This window comes from Podarcis bocagei (genome assembly GCF_964188305.1).
Source record: "Podarcis bocagei genome assembly, chromosome: 3".
NCBI lineage: Eukaryota > Metazoa > Chordata > Lepidosauria > Squamata > Lacertidae > Podarcis > Podarcis bocagei.
Window position 1 is genome coordinate 36,375,525 of NC_138127.1, and position 15,192 is coordinate 36,390,716.

Consider the following 15,192-nt stretch of genomic DNA (forward strand, 5'->3'; position numbering starts at 1 on the left):
GGTGACTGGCCTTCCACAGAGGCACAATTCCCAGCACCCTTAAGAAATGACAGTCCTGTGGATTTTGGGGGGCAAGCCATGTGCCTTCAATGCATGGTGGGTATGCATCTTGTCTCAGTATAAGGTAGCATCTGATGTCCCTAGACATCCACTTAACTTGCAGCTTCACGGGGGGGGGGGGGTTCACTTTCTATTTGTGTCATGGCTGGGATGGAAAGGGGTCAACCTTCTCCCAGCTTATTGCTGAAATCCTGGTATCACTCTTATCTCTTTTGTGGTTGTAATTAATTAAAGAGAGAGAGGAAGAGAGAGATTGAGACAGAGAGGGAGAGAGAGATGTAGCTGCATACTATGACCAGACCCATTTCATACATTCAAAACACATTATTCTGCCCCCACCAAGAGCCTTAGCCCACAGCAGCCCATGGAGCAAAAGAAAAACGCCCTTCTGAGGCATGATTGTAATCTCAAATTCTCAGAAAGTAACTGTTACTCTTACAGGAGAAAATGCCCACCCCTTTTCTAGAAGGACCTCACCTTACTCCTCCCTTCCAGATACTGCTATCAGGACAAATTCTTACAAAACACACTCTGCCAGACCTTTTCCTACATACATGTATTATATTCCATCTTTCTTACAGCTGCAGGACATGTGACCAAGAAGCTCTGAAGTAAAGGATTTGATTGCCTACTTTTCTCCTCATTGTGGTCATGCTTAGAGCAGCTGTACAACAGAGCTTGTGAGCCCCATGAGCTGGAAATCACATGGGAACTTTAGGCATGGAATTCCTGGCTCAAGCTTCTGGTTCTGACTTCTACACACACATTACATCACTGCTAATCTACAGCTGTGAGAGCTCCTTGGGGTGAAGTGTAGGTAAACCTTTTTCCTGTCTTCTGGGGTTTCATGCCAAATTGACATGCTCCTACCCCTTTCCTGCTTCACTTTTGTAGTACTGTATAGCTTTCTCTCATGCTCTTCTGAGAATTGATTCTCTCCTTAAGGTTGTGGATGTGGTTGAGTATTAGGTGGGATGCACAAGGGAATTTATGGTTTTTTTATGCTGCACCCTCCTGCTGTTAACAAAGCAGATGCTCTAGTATTCAAACCTGAGTTTTGTTGGTGTGGGTGCGAATTCCTGGATTCTGAATTTCCTAGACACAGTCTCAGGTTGGCATGCAGTTGACCCATGTAAAAGATTCCTCCCTGATACTCCTGCCTTTCAGCTACAGTTAATTAAAATAGGGAAACGTTTCGAAATCCAAGGGTTGGTGGGCAGTAAGAATATTGACTTAGGGTTATTACTGAAGCAGGGTTGAGTTGTGCCCCTCACAAACACTTTGAAAGAATGCATGGAGCACCACCATCACCCAGCAGCGGTGAAGTTGTGCACTCTTGGAGCTTCTCCACACACTGGCTGAATGTGCAGGTGCTGGGGTGGGGTAAGGTGTCTGCAAATGTGGCGACAGAGAGCAGCAGAGGGCAGGGCAGACCACCTGGGTCCTTCACCCATGGGGCTTCATTGAAGGCAAGAAGTGCACTGGCATTTGAGATCACAGGCGGCCTGCTGTTCTTCAGGAGAAACAGAAAACCCCCACAAGCAAGATAGTCTACATTGAAGAACATGTTGAAGACAAGATTGTCATAGGGTTTTCAAAGTACAATATTACAGCTGTATTAAACTCTATATACACCCAGGCTTTAAGAAGACAAGATACAGAACATCTTTGTTTTACAACAAACGATTCAGCTCTTTAAAAGCAACAATTTCAGATAACTGTACAAACATCCTGCTCGTGTGGAGAAACTTAGCGCGTTTTCAGTTGAAATGAATTGCCCCAATGTGCCTCCTTTGACACCGTGCGCTGCAATTTGACCTTAGTAATTTTCCAGTCATTTGTATTGTGATAACTTCATACACACATGTATTCTGGTTCTATTGACCAGACATAGGAGACCTTAACCTGGCAAACATGGGTTCACAATAATAACTTCAGCTCTGGGTATAATGGCATATGGCCCTAACCCAATGAGGAGGTGATCAGAACATGATCAATAGTTTCTGCATGTCAATTTCTCCCTTCCACTTATAGGGTGTGTGGAATGCATCCAGCACTCATGCTGACAGAGGATAGATCCACATGCTGCAGTCTGTGGATGCTGCCTCCCTCCCCCCAAATGTTCTGCCTGTAGCACACTCCAAACACTCTTGTTTCCTTCTCCTGTAGAGAATCTGTTTAGCACCAAGGAGGAAGTTAGGTAGATCCAAGGGGACCTATAGATTGCAGCATAAAGGTGTAAAGCTTTTCATAGTTATAGTCAGGGTAAGACCGTGCATGAATTTGAATGCGAAGCTCATTCTACTACTGTACACCAATACTTTGTATAATCTCCAAGACATCTGGTATCACATTAATCTACACAGAAAGAGTGGAACGGTACAATGTAAAGATTCAGGACTACATTCTCCAGATTATGACAAAAAAACCACTTTCTTGTGAAAGTTACTTAGATACAAAATTTGAAACAAGAAAAGAAAACAAAGATAATATACATCTACCCCCAATAAATCTTTTAAAGATCTGCCACCTCTCTTCCTCCAACCATGGCTTTGTTAGATGTAGGATATCTTATATGGATTGGCAGAGGTTGTGCATTTCATTTTAATTGGATAAGATGCCGTTTGAAAATTTTTTCCAGATTTTCTGCCAGTGCCAGTGGCGTAGTGTGGGTTGTCAGCACCCGGGGCAAGGCAAGTAATTTGCGCCCCCTAACCCGTGGATTTGCGCCCCCTAACCCTAACCCCCAGATGTTGCGCCCGGTGTGGCCAGCCCCCCCTGCACCCCCCACGCTACGCCACTGGCCAGTGCAGCTTCAGTTGCAAGAAAAACCTAGCAAAACCTTATGCATCACCTAGATTTAATGTCATTGTGAATCTACAATGCAGCATTTAATGTTGTTGTGGGTTTTTTTTAAAAAAAATCCTTCCTAGAGCATTCTGCTTCCCACGTCCCCCACCCCCAAATGCATTACAAAAGATCTTCCAAACTGGACTGAATTAAGAAGAAAGGGGGAATAAAGAAAGTAATAAGTGTGGTCATGATTCTTGTTTACGTCTCTGTTCTTTACTCTCAAATCCTGGCAGTGGGGCTCCTTATTTGTTGTGGCATCAAACCTGAAATGTTTGATTAGAGTCAGAGCTGCAATTCTGTAATTGACTGAAAGCAAGATATAGCTCAAAGGGAAGTTGCTATTGGAGAAAGCAACGATGCCACCATCACAGCTCAAGACTGGAGTTCATTAGCACCAGTCCCTCTAGTGGGGAGAAAAGGTACTTGAGCTTGCAAAAATCCCAATTTCTTATTTCTGTTGAAAGAATTCAAGTTTTCCAGATAGTGCATGTAAGGCATGGGACCTGTTTCCCCTGAAGATAGCAATGGCTTCTTGCCTCCGATCTCACCATACAACTGTTTCTGTGGCCCAAATATGTAGGGGAGGTATAAAGGTAAAGGGACTCCTGACCATTAGGTCCAGTCATGGCCGACTCTGGGGTTGCAGCGCTCATCTTGCTTTATTGGCCGAGGGAGCCGGTGTACAGCTTCCGGGTCATGTGGCCAGTATGACTAAGACGCTTCTGGCGAACCAGAGCAGCACACGGAAACGCCCTTTACCTTCCCGCTGGAGCAGTACCTATTTATCTACTTGCACTTTGACGTGCTTTCGAAATGCTAGGTGGGCAGGAGCAGGGACCAAGCAACAGGAGCGCACCCCATCGCGGGGATTCGAACCGCCGACCTTCTGATCGGCAAGTCCTGGGCTCTATGGTTTAACCCACAGCGCCACCTGCGTCCCTCCAGGTGAGGTATAAGCTTAGCCAAATAGCAACAAGGGCCACCCAGATGACATATAGCTAAAGGAAGGATGCTATTAACAATGGGCTACACTCAGATCTCCCCAAATGTAGTTGCCAAGCTCCCCACTCCCCAGAGTTCTCCACATATTGCAGAGAACATGGGGAAGGACTCTTCTGTTGCACTGAGCTTTAGAAGAGGCCTACATTGATGTGTATCCCAAAGCTTTGCACAACTTGTGACTTCCTGCTCCCTCTCCCAAGTCTTCTGCATGTCCCAGAGGGCTTTGTGGGAATGGAAAGATTGGAGACAACTGCAAAGAATGGCTAGCTACTAAGCCAAGCCAAAACCTGTGAGCCCCTGGTTCCAGTGATGCCACATTGAGGCACTGAGTCAAGCAACATGGAGCTTGCAACCAACCAGTTGACTTGAGTTGTTTGGCAGTGACCTTTCTTCTGCATCCAGCTTGAATGGTCTTTTAATGTCTGATTTTCCATATGTGATACAAAAACAGGACAACAACAATAATATTAACAATAATAACCATATGAATAATACAAAATAATTATCATTATATTCTTTTTTGGAAAATTATTAACACAAACCAGCAAAACAGATTTCGCTCCCCACCACCCTCTGCATTGGATTTAAAAAATGTGAAGATGTACACTTGTAGAAAGTTCTCAGTACAAAAAGAGGGAGAGACAGCTGGCAAAACGGATAGCTTTCTGTAAGGCAACACGTTACCTTTCTCCTACTTTCTCAAGTTACATTGGGATTGTTTGGTGTTTTTAGGAAATGTCAGAACTTGGCTTGCTTCAGTTTATCGATGTGGTAACAGAGTTTCAGTGCCGGTCCCAGCTTCAGGCCCAAATATTTCATGATCATGTCGCTTTTCAGTAGCAACAAAGCATTGCCGTCAATCTCCTAGTTTAAAAAGAAATGAGGAAGGAATCAAAAACGTGATGTGATTTTGACCTGTGTTGAATGGTGGGGAAGCTACTATCCCAATGAGCTCAAAAGGAATGGACAGCAGCAGCTTGGATGGTGTTGAGTTGCTTGAAAATTAGGTAATTTAAGATTTCTTTGAAAACCTGGAGAAATCAGATGAACTGCAGCCTTCAAAATCCTTACTGTTTCACCTGGCATCTATCCAACTGAAGTACGGGGAATTTGTATTCTCCTAACTTTATCTGTTCTTTAAATACTATAAGTCTAAAGTTAATTTTCACAACAATGAGATGAGAAAGTGACACAAGTGGTACATCAGAACTCTTATTCATTAATATCACTTAGGGCCACTTCAATGACTGCATGCACATCACTCTTGATGCAGGTTGACTACAGCCATCTTCCTCAACCTGGTACCCTTCAGATGACTTGGACTACAACTCCCACCATCCCACTCAGCACACATACACACACAGAGAGAGAGAGAACCTGGAAATAAGTCACCATATGCATTTGTTCTAAAAGAAATCACCAGCTGGCTCTTCACCAATGAGCCATTAAATGCTTATGTAATTCTTAGGAATGATGTTAATGCAGCTTTTTGTAGTTCTGTTATTCTGTATGCTGCATAGTGTCAATTATACTGATGAAGCTATATAAATAAAGACAACAACACATAGTACACGGGTGCACATATCAGGATTCAAAACATCCATGTGCCCGCATTAAGTAAGAAATCCATGTATTTTTTGATAGGTTATTTTGAACTCAGGAATTAACACTCAACTATAGAAAGTATGAGAGGTGCACCATATTATATTATAATAATTTCCTGATTGCTGCTCACATTTATTCAGAATGCTTCTATGCAGCTTTCCTCAGCTGAGCTCAAGGAGGCTAGCAACAATGAATTATAAAACAATTATAAAACAAAGGTAAAACATTAATAGCAGCAGTAAAACACTAGAATAGCTGTAAAGCGATAAGAACAACCTATTTAAAAAGGCCAGGAACCATTAACAATTTTAACCTAACAGACAGGTTCTAGGAAAGCTTTCTAATGAAGCCCACATAAGTTACTAGCCTTTGTTTTGTTTTGTTTTACTAAATACAGGGTTAGTAGCTTGCATTTCCATGCTGACGGCAGATGAAAGGAAGCCCCCTCCTCCATAGCCAGCATAAAAATCCAGGATAATAGCAGCCTAGTTAAACACAATGAAAGAAAGGCTCTTTTGACCAAGTGGACTGGCAGAGCGGGGTTTGGGTCTGTGTGTGACAGGACCAAGAGATCCATCCCTTCTTTGGGATCCTGCTCAGTCACCTGCATGGAATTCCTGGCTGCTTTTTGCTCCCAGGCATACTTGTGAAGTAGAATGGTGACACAATTTTGTGATGAGGCGGCAACTAATAGTTTTCTAATCACCCGATGGAAGGCCAACAAAGAAGGGGAAAACCAAGCCACTCGTAAGAAGGAGCTCCAGAGCTTGGGCACAGACACGGAAAAGACCCACTCCCATTTCCCAGCTTAAATGTACTTCTAGAGATCCTGGGACTCAGGGAGGGCGGAGGGGAGGGTTCTTGTATTTTACAGAGAACCACATATTTTAAAGGAATGTGTGACCCAAAATACATTTATGTACAATTCTCTCATGAATAGGGTTGCCATGTCAGGAGCATCCTGGACCCTGCAATTTCACAGCCTGAATCTGAGGCCAAAGACCATTCCCTGGTTGGGCCCTGGAAATGGAGGTTAATTGGAAGAGGGGAGCAGAAGAAGACAGACCTCACCCCACCCCACCCCACCCCACCAATAGTGCCTTTGCTCCTGCTGGGCTGAAGTTTGCAAGCTACAGCCATAGCCTTCTTAAAAAATTGTTGTTGTTGTTGTTGTTGTTGTTGTTGTTGTTGTTGTTGTTGTTGTTGTTGTTGTTGTTGTTAAAGACGCTCATCCATCTGGAGAGTCAAGCCCTCCACTTGCCCCCTTGAGGGGGCAGGCAAACCTGGAGACTTCAGGTCAGTCCTGGAGGTCTGGTAACCCTACTCTTGAAGGGAGAACACATGTGTTTTGCATTTAGGTATATATCTAAACCTACAAAAGCTAGAGGAAGTTGTAGTCCTAAATCTGGCTGTGTAGCATGCTCCCAATCCAGAATTTTGGGGTTAGGAAGCACCTTGTGAAACAGAAACAGCATGACATTTAATGACCTGCTGTGACTCCTCTGTCATAGGCCTAGTTCAATTATAGATCTGATCTGTAGTAATAATTTCTGTTGTGGTTTATAGCTGCTAAGGCTTATGACCTAGACTAGCTTCTCGCAGTCTGCTGGAAGGCTTCAAAAGTATACAGCATCTGGAAGTATTTCATGCTGCTTTATTAAGATCTAATCCTGTGAACACTGACTGTCAAGCTTAATATTTCAGGCTTAGTGCTGAACACTATGATAAGCCCACTGACCAATGCAAACGGATGCTAAATCTGGAGGCTTGGCTACAGCGTGATGCCTTGGCATACAACACTGCACTTGGTAATGAAAAATCCTTTCTTTTTGTTGCTACTGTTTTCAAAGAAGCAAAAAAGATGGACTTTGCCTGGGAGTAAAATCACTATTCAAGAAATACTGTAAAGGGAGGTAAGCTAATTGGAAGAAAGCTGAAATAATCAATACCAAGACGTATCAGGTCTATGAAACAATATGCGCTCTCAGTGATAATATCCATCATTGGAAGAGTCAGGATATAATTCTAAAAGAGCAAGTTTAATTGGCCTAACTCAAAAGCTTTACTCTCCCTTCAATACTCATTTTTCCAGTTACAGATCAGAGCAGCCCGTTGCATTACTTTACTCACTCATCTTGGACTGGCATTCCTGCTGGCTAGTTCTCCTTATTCTGAATCTGAATCCTACATTGCTTCCCTTCACATTCATTCACGCTCCTTTCTAGGTCCAATCTCTCCTGAAATTCTTCTGCACCCTCCTCAGAAATGCCAAGAGGGGAGCTGGCTAGCCAAGAAATCACAACTACAATTTGGGCAAGTGCCAGTCACCTTCTTTTACATCTGGCCATCCTGGAGGAATGAGCCACAATTTACTCATAAGTTTTTCTACTGACATGAACTAGGATTCCTTGCAGACAGTAAACATGTTGTTGGTCTCTCTCAAGGCAAGCTGTTTCTGTCTTAGTATGAAAAGCACCGGGAAGTTAAACTAACAAAGGTCATCACCACCTCATTCTGCAATCCTGCTCTTGTCATCAGCTGCAAAAGCAAGGATTTCAGGTGCTGGTTGGGAATGTCAGCAGCATTCAAAGCTTCCGACTAAATTATGCACCTGCTCCTTAGAATCATTTAACTCACAGGAAGACATGGCTAAGGTTAAAGGAGTAATCACTTGTCTCTCACCTCTGGGGTCTTCGTGCTAATCCAGTTTAGAAATGAAGGTTAAACAATTTCAGGGAAATGGGTTATTCAAAGGCATAATTGAGCAGGATTGGGTGATGGCCTTAATCAAGCATCAGACCGCTTGTATATATCTCTGGGAAGCTGACTGAATATAAGCAGCAGGTTAGTGGGTGCTTTGATATGGAAAATTTAGAGCCCATATTATGTTTAAACCACATCACCATTATCAAGGACTGCAGCATTGCACAGAATGCTAAGTTGTCAGCTACTGAGCTGAGAACATAAGAAGCTTCCTGGGTCAGATCACAGATCCAAATGTCCAACACTGTATTTCCCAAAGTAGCCAATGAGATATTCCTAAGGAAGTCCACAAAAGGAGCATAGATACTCTTGTTGCAACTGGAATTCAGTGGCCATGGAACCCTGAGGTTCTCTTTAGCTACCATGGCTTAATCGCCATTGTTAAATCGATCATCAAGGATGCATCCAACCCCCTTTCAAAGGCTACTAAGCCAGCAGCCATCTCCATGTCTGCTGAAAGCTTTTCTATTCCACTAGGACTAGGGCAGGTAATTAAGAATACATCCTTTCACAATGGTTTGTTGATGCCTGTATTTAACATTTTGTGGTTTTTATGGCATGTGAAATATACTCAGAGTCGCAAAGTGTATCTGGAGCAGGATTGGGTGGTTCCTGCCAACCAATCATAGTGCTGCATTGTTCTAGGACCAATCAGACTGCTGCATTCTGAATCCTATTGTTCTAGGACCAATCAGAATGCTGCATTTTGGATCCTATTGTTCTAGGACCAATCAGACTGCTGCAGTTTTGATCCTATTCAACTCAGTACATAACAGCGTGGTTTTATTGTTGTAAACCCCTTTGCTATGTTTTTAATGGCACAGTGGTATACAAATATTTTAATCAGTACATAAATAGTAAGAAGTGTCTGTACACCTATCTTCCTGGGAAGGTCACTGTCAGGAAGTGACCTAGGTGGCCTCAGTCCCGGGTTTCTTGACATTTTGTGTCCTTAAAAAACATTTTTTAAGCATTGCTTACAAGGCAGCTGGACACACTGCAATGCACAGTGCAAGTGAGACCCTGCCCACCCAGAGGCATCTCTGTTCATAAATTAGCATATGGAAATTTTAAGGATGTGTGCCATGGATCTGTGCTCCAAGCCATTTAAGTACCAGGCAACACGTCTCATGTATCACGTAACAATTTCCCTAGCATTAGTGAGTGCAACAAACCATGATCTCTGGCTTAGGGCTAAACCATGATTCCTGGTTGGGATGCTTTTCATTCCAAACAAACCTCAAGCCAAGATTTGTTCTTGGCTGACCAATTATAGGATTTTTAGGGGGAGGGAAACTAACCACGATCATTGGTTTGGATAGATCATTAAGCTAGGGATTGTGGTTTGTTGCTCTCAGTCAGGGCCGGATTTAGGTTTAATGAGGCCCTAAGCTGCTGAAGGTAATGGGGCCTTTTATATGTCCAGTTGTCCTTTGTCAACAACAAATTGTCACTGTTTTTTGTGTTGAATATATGCTATATCAGGCTTCCTCAACCTCGGTCCTCCAGATGTTTTGGCCTACAACTCCCATGATCTCTAGCTAGCAGGACCAGTAGTCAGGGATGATGGGGACTGTAGTCTCAAAACATCTGGAGGGCCGAGGTTGAAGAAGCCTGTGCTATATGGTAATTTATGGACCTAATAGGTATCTAAACCCATTTGCACATAACGAAGTTTGTCTTTTATCAAAGTAATCGTTGAACTGAAATACAATTAAGAAGAAGCCTACATTGTATGTAGGTTTTATTTTATTTGTTTTTTATCTTAATTTTGGAAATGTACCGGTACATCCAGATTTTTTTCTTTAATTTTTTGGTTGGCCCCCAAGAGAGTGGGGCCCTAAGCTATAACTTGTTTAGCTTATATGTAAATCCAGCACTGCTCTCAGTCATGCTGGAGAAGGCGGGAAGCAAAAGAGGAGCAAACCATTAATTGTGATGTGCAAACTGCTTCTTTAGTTTATTACTAGCCTGTGCAAGATGTGTCTCAGGAAGCCAAATGCAGGCCATTGGCCACATAAAGTAGCGTGTCAGGCACTTCACAATCCCGTTTTCACAGTCCCAGGTAAATAGCACACAATGTTCTGGTGGGCTTCATTGGCTTTGTGCAAATCGTGTTTATTCACTTGAACATTAGTCCTGGATAATGTAATTCCATCACAGACAAGTTCCTACATACGTGTTTTCTGAAGAGCTCCACGTGGGGTCCCAAAGCGTGAGGGTCGGCATCCTTTACAAACCAAACCACATCATCAACGGTCCAGGTCAAAGGATTCTTGCTTATGGGCCGAGCTGCATCTTGCCTTTCTGGTGAAGGACTTGAGGCTATTTGAGGTGAAAAGAAGCAAACGAAAGAACCCGGTTACAAATAAACACTGATTAACTTGTTTCTTCAGCAGTAGCATGGCAGTCATTACTTGCAAAACCAGCGTATTTGTAATATAAATGACCTGGGCTGCATTTGCATGGCTAGTAAGTTTCATAAATGTACTTTGTGCCGTTCATGTCTGCTAATCCTTGAACCGTTCACATGAAGGGAGCAGTGAATGCCAGGAAGGGAGTATGTGACTGTCAAAGTGCATCCACAGAGAGGATTTCTTATGCTGCAAGAAGCAGACCCAGGAAGAGTCAGGGAAATCCATACATGACATCTTTGAATGGGCTTCTCCTGGTAGGGTGTGGGGAAAGAGCCATCATTACAAAGTACATCTCTTTGGCCTCCAAGCAAAGAGCAGTAACCTTTAAATTAGGTCAAACTACTGGTTTTTCCATGCTATTGACCATTCCTATTTAGGTTAACTTGCAATTAAGTCCTCCTATTAAGTCCAATGGGACTTATTCCCAACGTGCATAAGACAGCCGCCTAGTATCTGACTCTTGTATGGAAGCAAGCCTAAGGCAGCCTTCCCAGCCTGATACAGTGGTAACTCTGGTTAAGAACTTAATTCATTCCGGAGGTCCGTTCTTAACCTGAAACCGTTCTTAACCTGAGGTACCACTTTAGCTAATGGGGCCTCCTGTTTCCGCCACACCGCCAGTGCACGATTTCTGTTCTTATCCTGAGGTAAGGTTCTTAACCCAAGGTACTACTTCCGGGTTAGCGGTGTCTGTAACCAGAAGTATCTGTAACCCGAGGTGTTTGTAACCCGAGGTACCACTGTACTATCTAGATATTTTGGACTACAACTTCCATCAGGTCAGTCAGCCTGACGAGAGTTATAGTAAAAAACAACATCAGCCACACACACACAGAAGGGCATCAGGTTGGGAAAGGCTGGCCTAAGAAGTGAGAAAGCAGAGAGAAGTTTGGACATTTTGGATTTGATTGCTCAGCAGAAGGCATGATGGTTAACCCTGGGTTATAAAAATGCAAAGGACTCACTTTCCTGCTGGGAGAGAGAAAATATGCCAGCTGCCACAGTCTGAAGGAAACAACCGCTGCTATCATAACCACAGGCAGCAGAGATAGTGGCTCAAGTAAGCACCATCTTCCCATCTGGAATTAAAAACGTGAAGCTGCTAATGGAACAAAAGAAAAGGTAGGCAGGGACAAAGCAGGGCTTTGGCAAATGTCTCCTCTGAAAGCCTTAGACTGAGGGCTGCTTCACAGAAGATATACTTTACAGGAGAGTACAGAACCACCACCAAGGCCTAAACATGAAAGGACATGGGATGGACTGATTAGGTAGGCCTGGAAGCTGGAGCACCTGGCAATGTCTAGGTTCATGTCATCAGGGGAAAGGAGGCACTTTCCCTGTTCTCCACACACAATGTGTGGTCACTTTCCCCTACCTTCCCACATCTGCATGCACATTTGCCCTACTTTTAAGAACACAGGAAGCTGCCTTATAGCAAGCCTGACCACTGGTCCATCTAGCAGAAGATTGCTTTCATTGACTGGCAGTGGCTCTTTCTTGGGTTTCATGTGTGTGTGTGTGTGCATGTGTGTGTAGGGGGGTTGTTCTCCCAGCTCTCCCTGGAAATGTCCAGGATTGAACCTGAGAACTTCTATAGGCAAAGCAGATGCTCTACCACTGATTGAACAGCCCACTTGTAAATTTGTATTTGCTCTGTGTAGCAAAAATGCATATTGCATGTGGGGCAGCCCTAACACTTTCCACAGGATCAGAATATTAGAGTATCCTCCTAATCACCCAGCTTTCATGAAGCAGAGTGTCCCCAAAGAACACCTATTTGGAGAGCTACTAAAATTGCACAAAGATGAACGTTGTGCATGTGACTTCTTAATGGCATCAAGGCTGAGATGATTTAAGGTCACATCAGCTCCTTTCAACATTAAATCAAGGCAATAAAGCACACTGGGATGAAAGTGCATTTATGTTTTTTATTCTTTAGTCTCTGCAGAATTATAAATCTCAGTCGCTATCTCTGTGCCGTTTCCTTCCCAAACTTAACCCCCTTTATTTGCTCCTCTCTCTCCTTGGCAGTGCTGCATTATGGCTGAACAAACAGAGCCTGTTTGGCTTTTAGCTATATCGCTGGTGTGTGTATTAAAGTGAGTATGCACACATGGAGAAGCAAAGGCAAATGAGCTTAGAAGAGGCGGCACAATGTGAAATGAAGTTAGCCTTGATTTGACACTGGTTGCTCTATCACTCCTTGCTATAGTGCCATTAAGAAGCTGCTGAAAACAGCAAAAGCCGTTTGCACAGGAGGAGCTTCCCAGTTTGGTGTCTTGGCATGCAATTGAAAATGAAGGAAGTAGTAACAGGAATGGAGCAGGGGAAAGATGCCACCACTGCATGGCCTTCTGCTGCGTCAACATCTTATAGTAGCTTTGCACTTTCTTTGGTCTGCTAGGTGGACTATAAAGAGCCCAAGAGATCAGAATATGTGGTATGTGGCTTATCAGATGCAGTGAAGCACCCAGTATCAGTGCTCCCTCATATGTAGATGTCTGACAGACATCTTTAGGATAAATTGGGACAAGAAGATTGAGGATAAAAAAATTCCTTCCAGTAGCACCTTAAAGACCAACTAAGTTAGTTCTTGGTATGAGCTTTCGTGTGCATGCACACTTCTTCAGATACCAGTTATCTGAAGAAGTGTGCATGCACACGAAAGCTCATACCAAGAACTAACTTAGTTGGTCTTTAAGGTGCTACTGGAAGGAATTTTTTTATTTTGACTATGGCAGACCAACACGGCTACCTATCTGTAAGATTGAGGATGTCAGTGGCACGGAACACTTAAGTTGCAGAGTGGTTTAAGACAGAGGTGGGCAGACTTCAGGCTTGGGAGATTCCCTTTGTGTTTTACTAGAACCATGGGATCCACTGAGTTGAATCAGTGCAAAAGGCATCCACCTAGAATTAAAAGAACATGGTGCCTCTGAGCTGCTGTGTATCAGAACTGAGCCAAGTTCATGGTCCTCCCACACACAAATCCATTACCCCCAGCTTTCTTTACTTTGGCAGTCTAATTGAGGTGTGAGTAATTTGATTGCCACTGTTGTTAAACTATTGGGAATCAGAGATCCTTGCTCATCTACTACAAACTACCCAGAGATCAACCAATAGATCCAGATCAAACTTCTGCCCATCGCTGGTTTTGGAAAAGAGGAGCCAAGAGGTTCAAAGAGACTGGCGAGCCTGAATTCAGGAGGACCATGGAAGCATCTGAACAGGCTTGGTCTTCAGCCTGTTTATTGAGCATTCTTGGGTTTCTTGCACATAAGTTAGACTCTATTGTCTTTATTGAGCAATCACTGTGATTTGTGTAGGGGGCTGTTATAACAGTACTTTGATAGTGATCCTCAGGTATCAGAGCCAACGCAAAGAAGTCCCTACGATGTTCCGTACTGGATTGTGCTTCATGCAAAAACGGGACTTTAAGCAGGGCCTTCCCAGCCAATCCTGAGGAGACGCACTCTGTCAGATACATTAGACCCACACATAACATAAGGGACTTAATAAATTAAAGCCAGCACTTTGAATTGGGCGCAGAAGCTAATTGGTAGTCAACAAAGCTGTTGCAAAATTGCTTGACTCCTCAGGTCTTGCATGCTTTGTTGGAGGAGCCCTACCTGTATATAAATCCTGCATTAATGCATCTGAAATTTATTCACACCAGGGATTAAATACATTAATAACGATCTCATCTCTCTCATGTCAAAGGTATCCTAGGGCATTGTGTCATCAGAATTAATCAAGATGATAAAGAATGCTCAGATTACAAAGAGAGAGGAGTCTTCGGTACCAATAATTATCCTTAAAGATCATAATTTAGGTAAAATCCAATTTCCTGGCTTTGGCAGGTGGCAAGAAAATATGTAAATGAACTGCACTTAAAAACTCGTGACGCAGCTCAGAGGGATAATCAACCTATTTTATTTTATTTGTACTTATTTTTAGAAAGATTTATATCCCACCTTCCAGTGCTTATGCAGCACTCAGGGCAGCAGCCAACAATTAAAACAAACAATAAATGCAACAGCATTCCAAAAATACAATATAATAAAAACAGTGACAGATGCAGCAGATAAAACAGAATCATTTGATTATATATACATATATCTTCCCAATAAAAGAAAACAGTTCACTGGAACTGTCTGGTGGTATCTGGAACTGCCTTTAGATTTAGGTAAAACACAGTGTAACAGGACTGGTCACCTAAACAGACAGAGGGCTTGACCACACTCATGTTTATCTCAAGTGGTTTTACGTTTGTCTCACCACTTTCCCCAGGAAAACCCATTGTTTATCGCTGAATCAGAACAAATGTCAATCTGCATAAAAATGAACATTGATATTTGTTCTGATTCATTGGTAAACAGCTGGTTTTCTTGAGGAAAGTGGCAAGACAAGTGGGAAATATGGCTCCGTCCTAAACCTCAGTCACTCAGGCCACCCAGTGGCTCCAAAGATGAGCTCTCTATGTCACACTAGC

General features: G+C 43.1%; 1 protein-coding gene and 1 long non-coding RNA gene across 2 annotated transcripts in view; one reads left to right on the plus strand and one right to left on the minus strand.

The window, feature by feature from the left end:
• The first annotated feature begins 2,607 nt into the window (after positions 1 to 2,607).
• Positions 2,608 to 2,971, plus strand: LOC308583040. Its single transcript, XR_014006016.1, has 2 exons — positions 2,608 to 2,718; positions 2,874 to 2,971. It is a non-coding gene; the product is annotated as an uncharacterized lncRNA (long non-coding RNA).
• The window catches only part of SCML4 (Scm polycomb group protein like 4), a 72,048-nt gene continuing 59,719 nt past the window's right edge, over positions 2,864 to 15,192 (minus strand). Inside the window, exons 7-8 of the mRNA XM_081186645.1 lie at positions 10,463 to 10,608; positions 2,864 to 4,779 (exon numbers count right to left, since the gene is read on the minus strand). Of these exons, the coding sequence (XP_081042771.1) occupies positions 4,654 to 4,779; positions 10,463 to 10,608 (272 nt within the window). The 3' untranslated portion in view covers positions 2,864 to 4,653. The remainder of the gene's footprint in view (positions 4,780 to 10,462; positions 10,609 to 15,192) is intronic.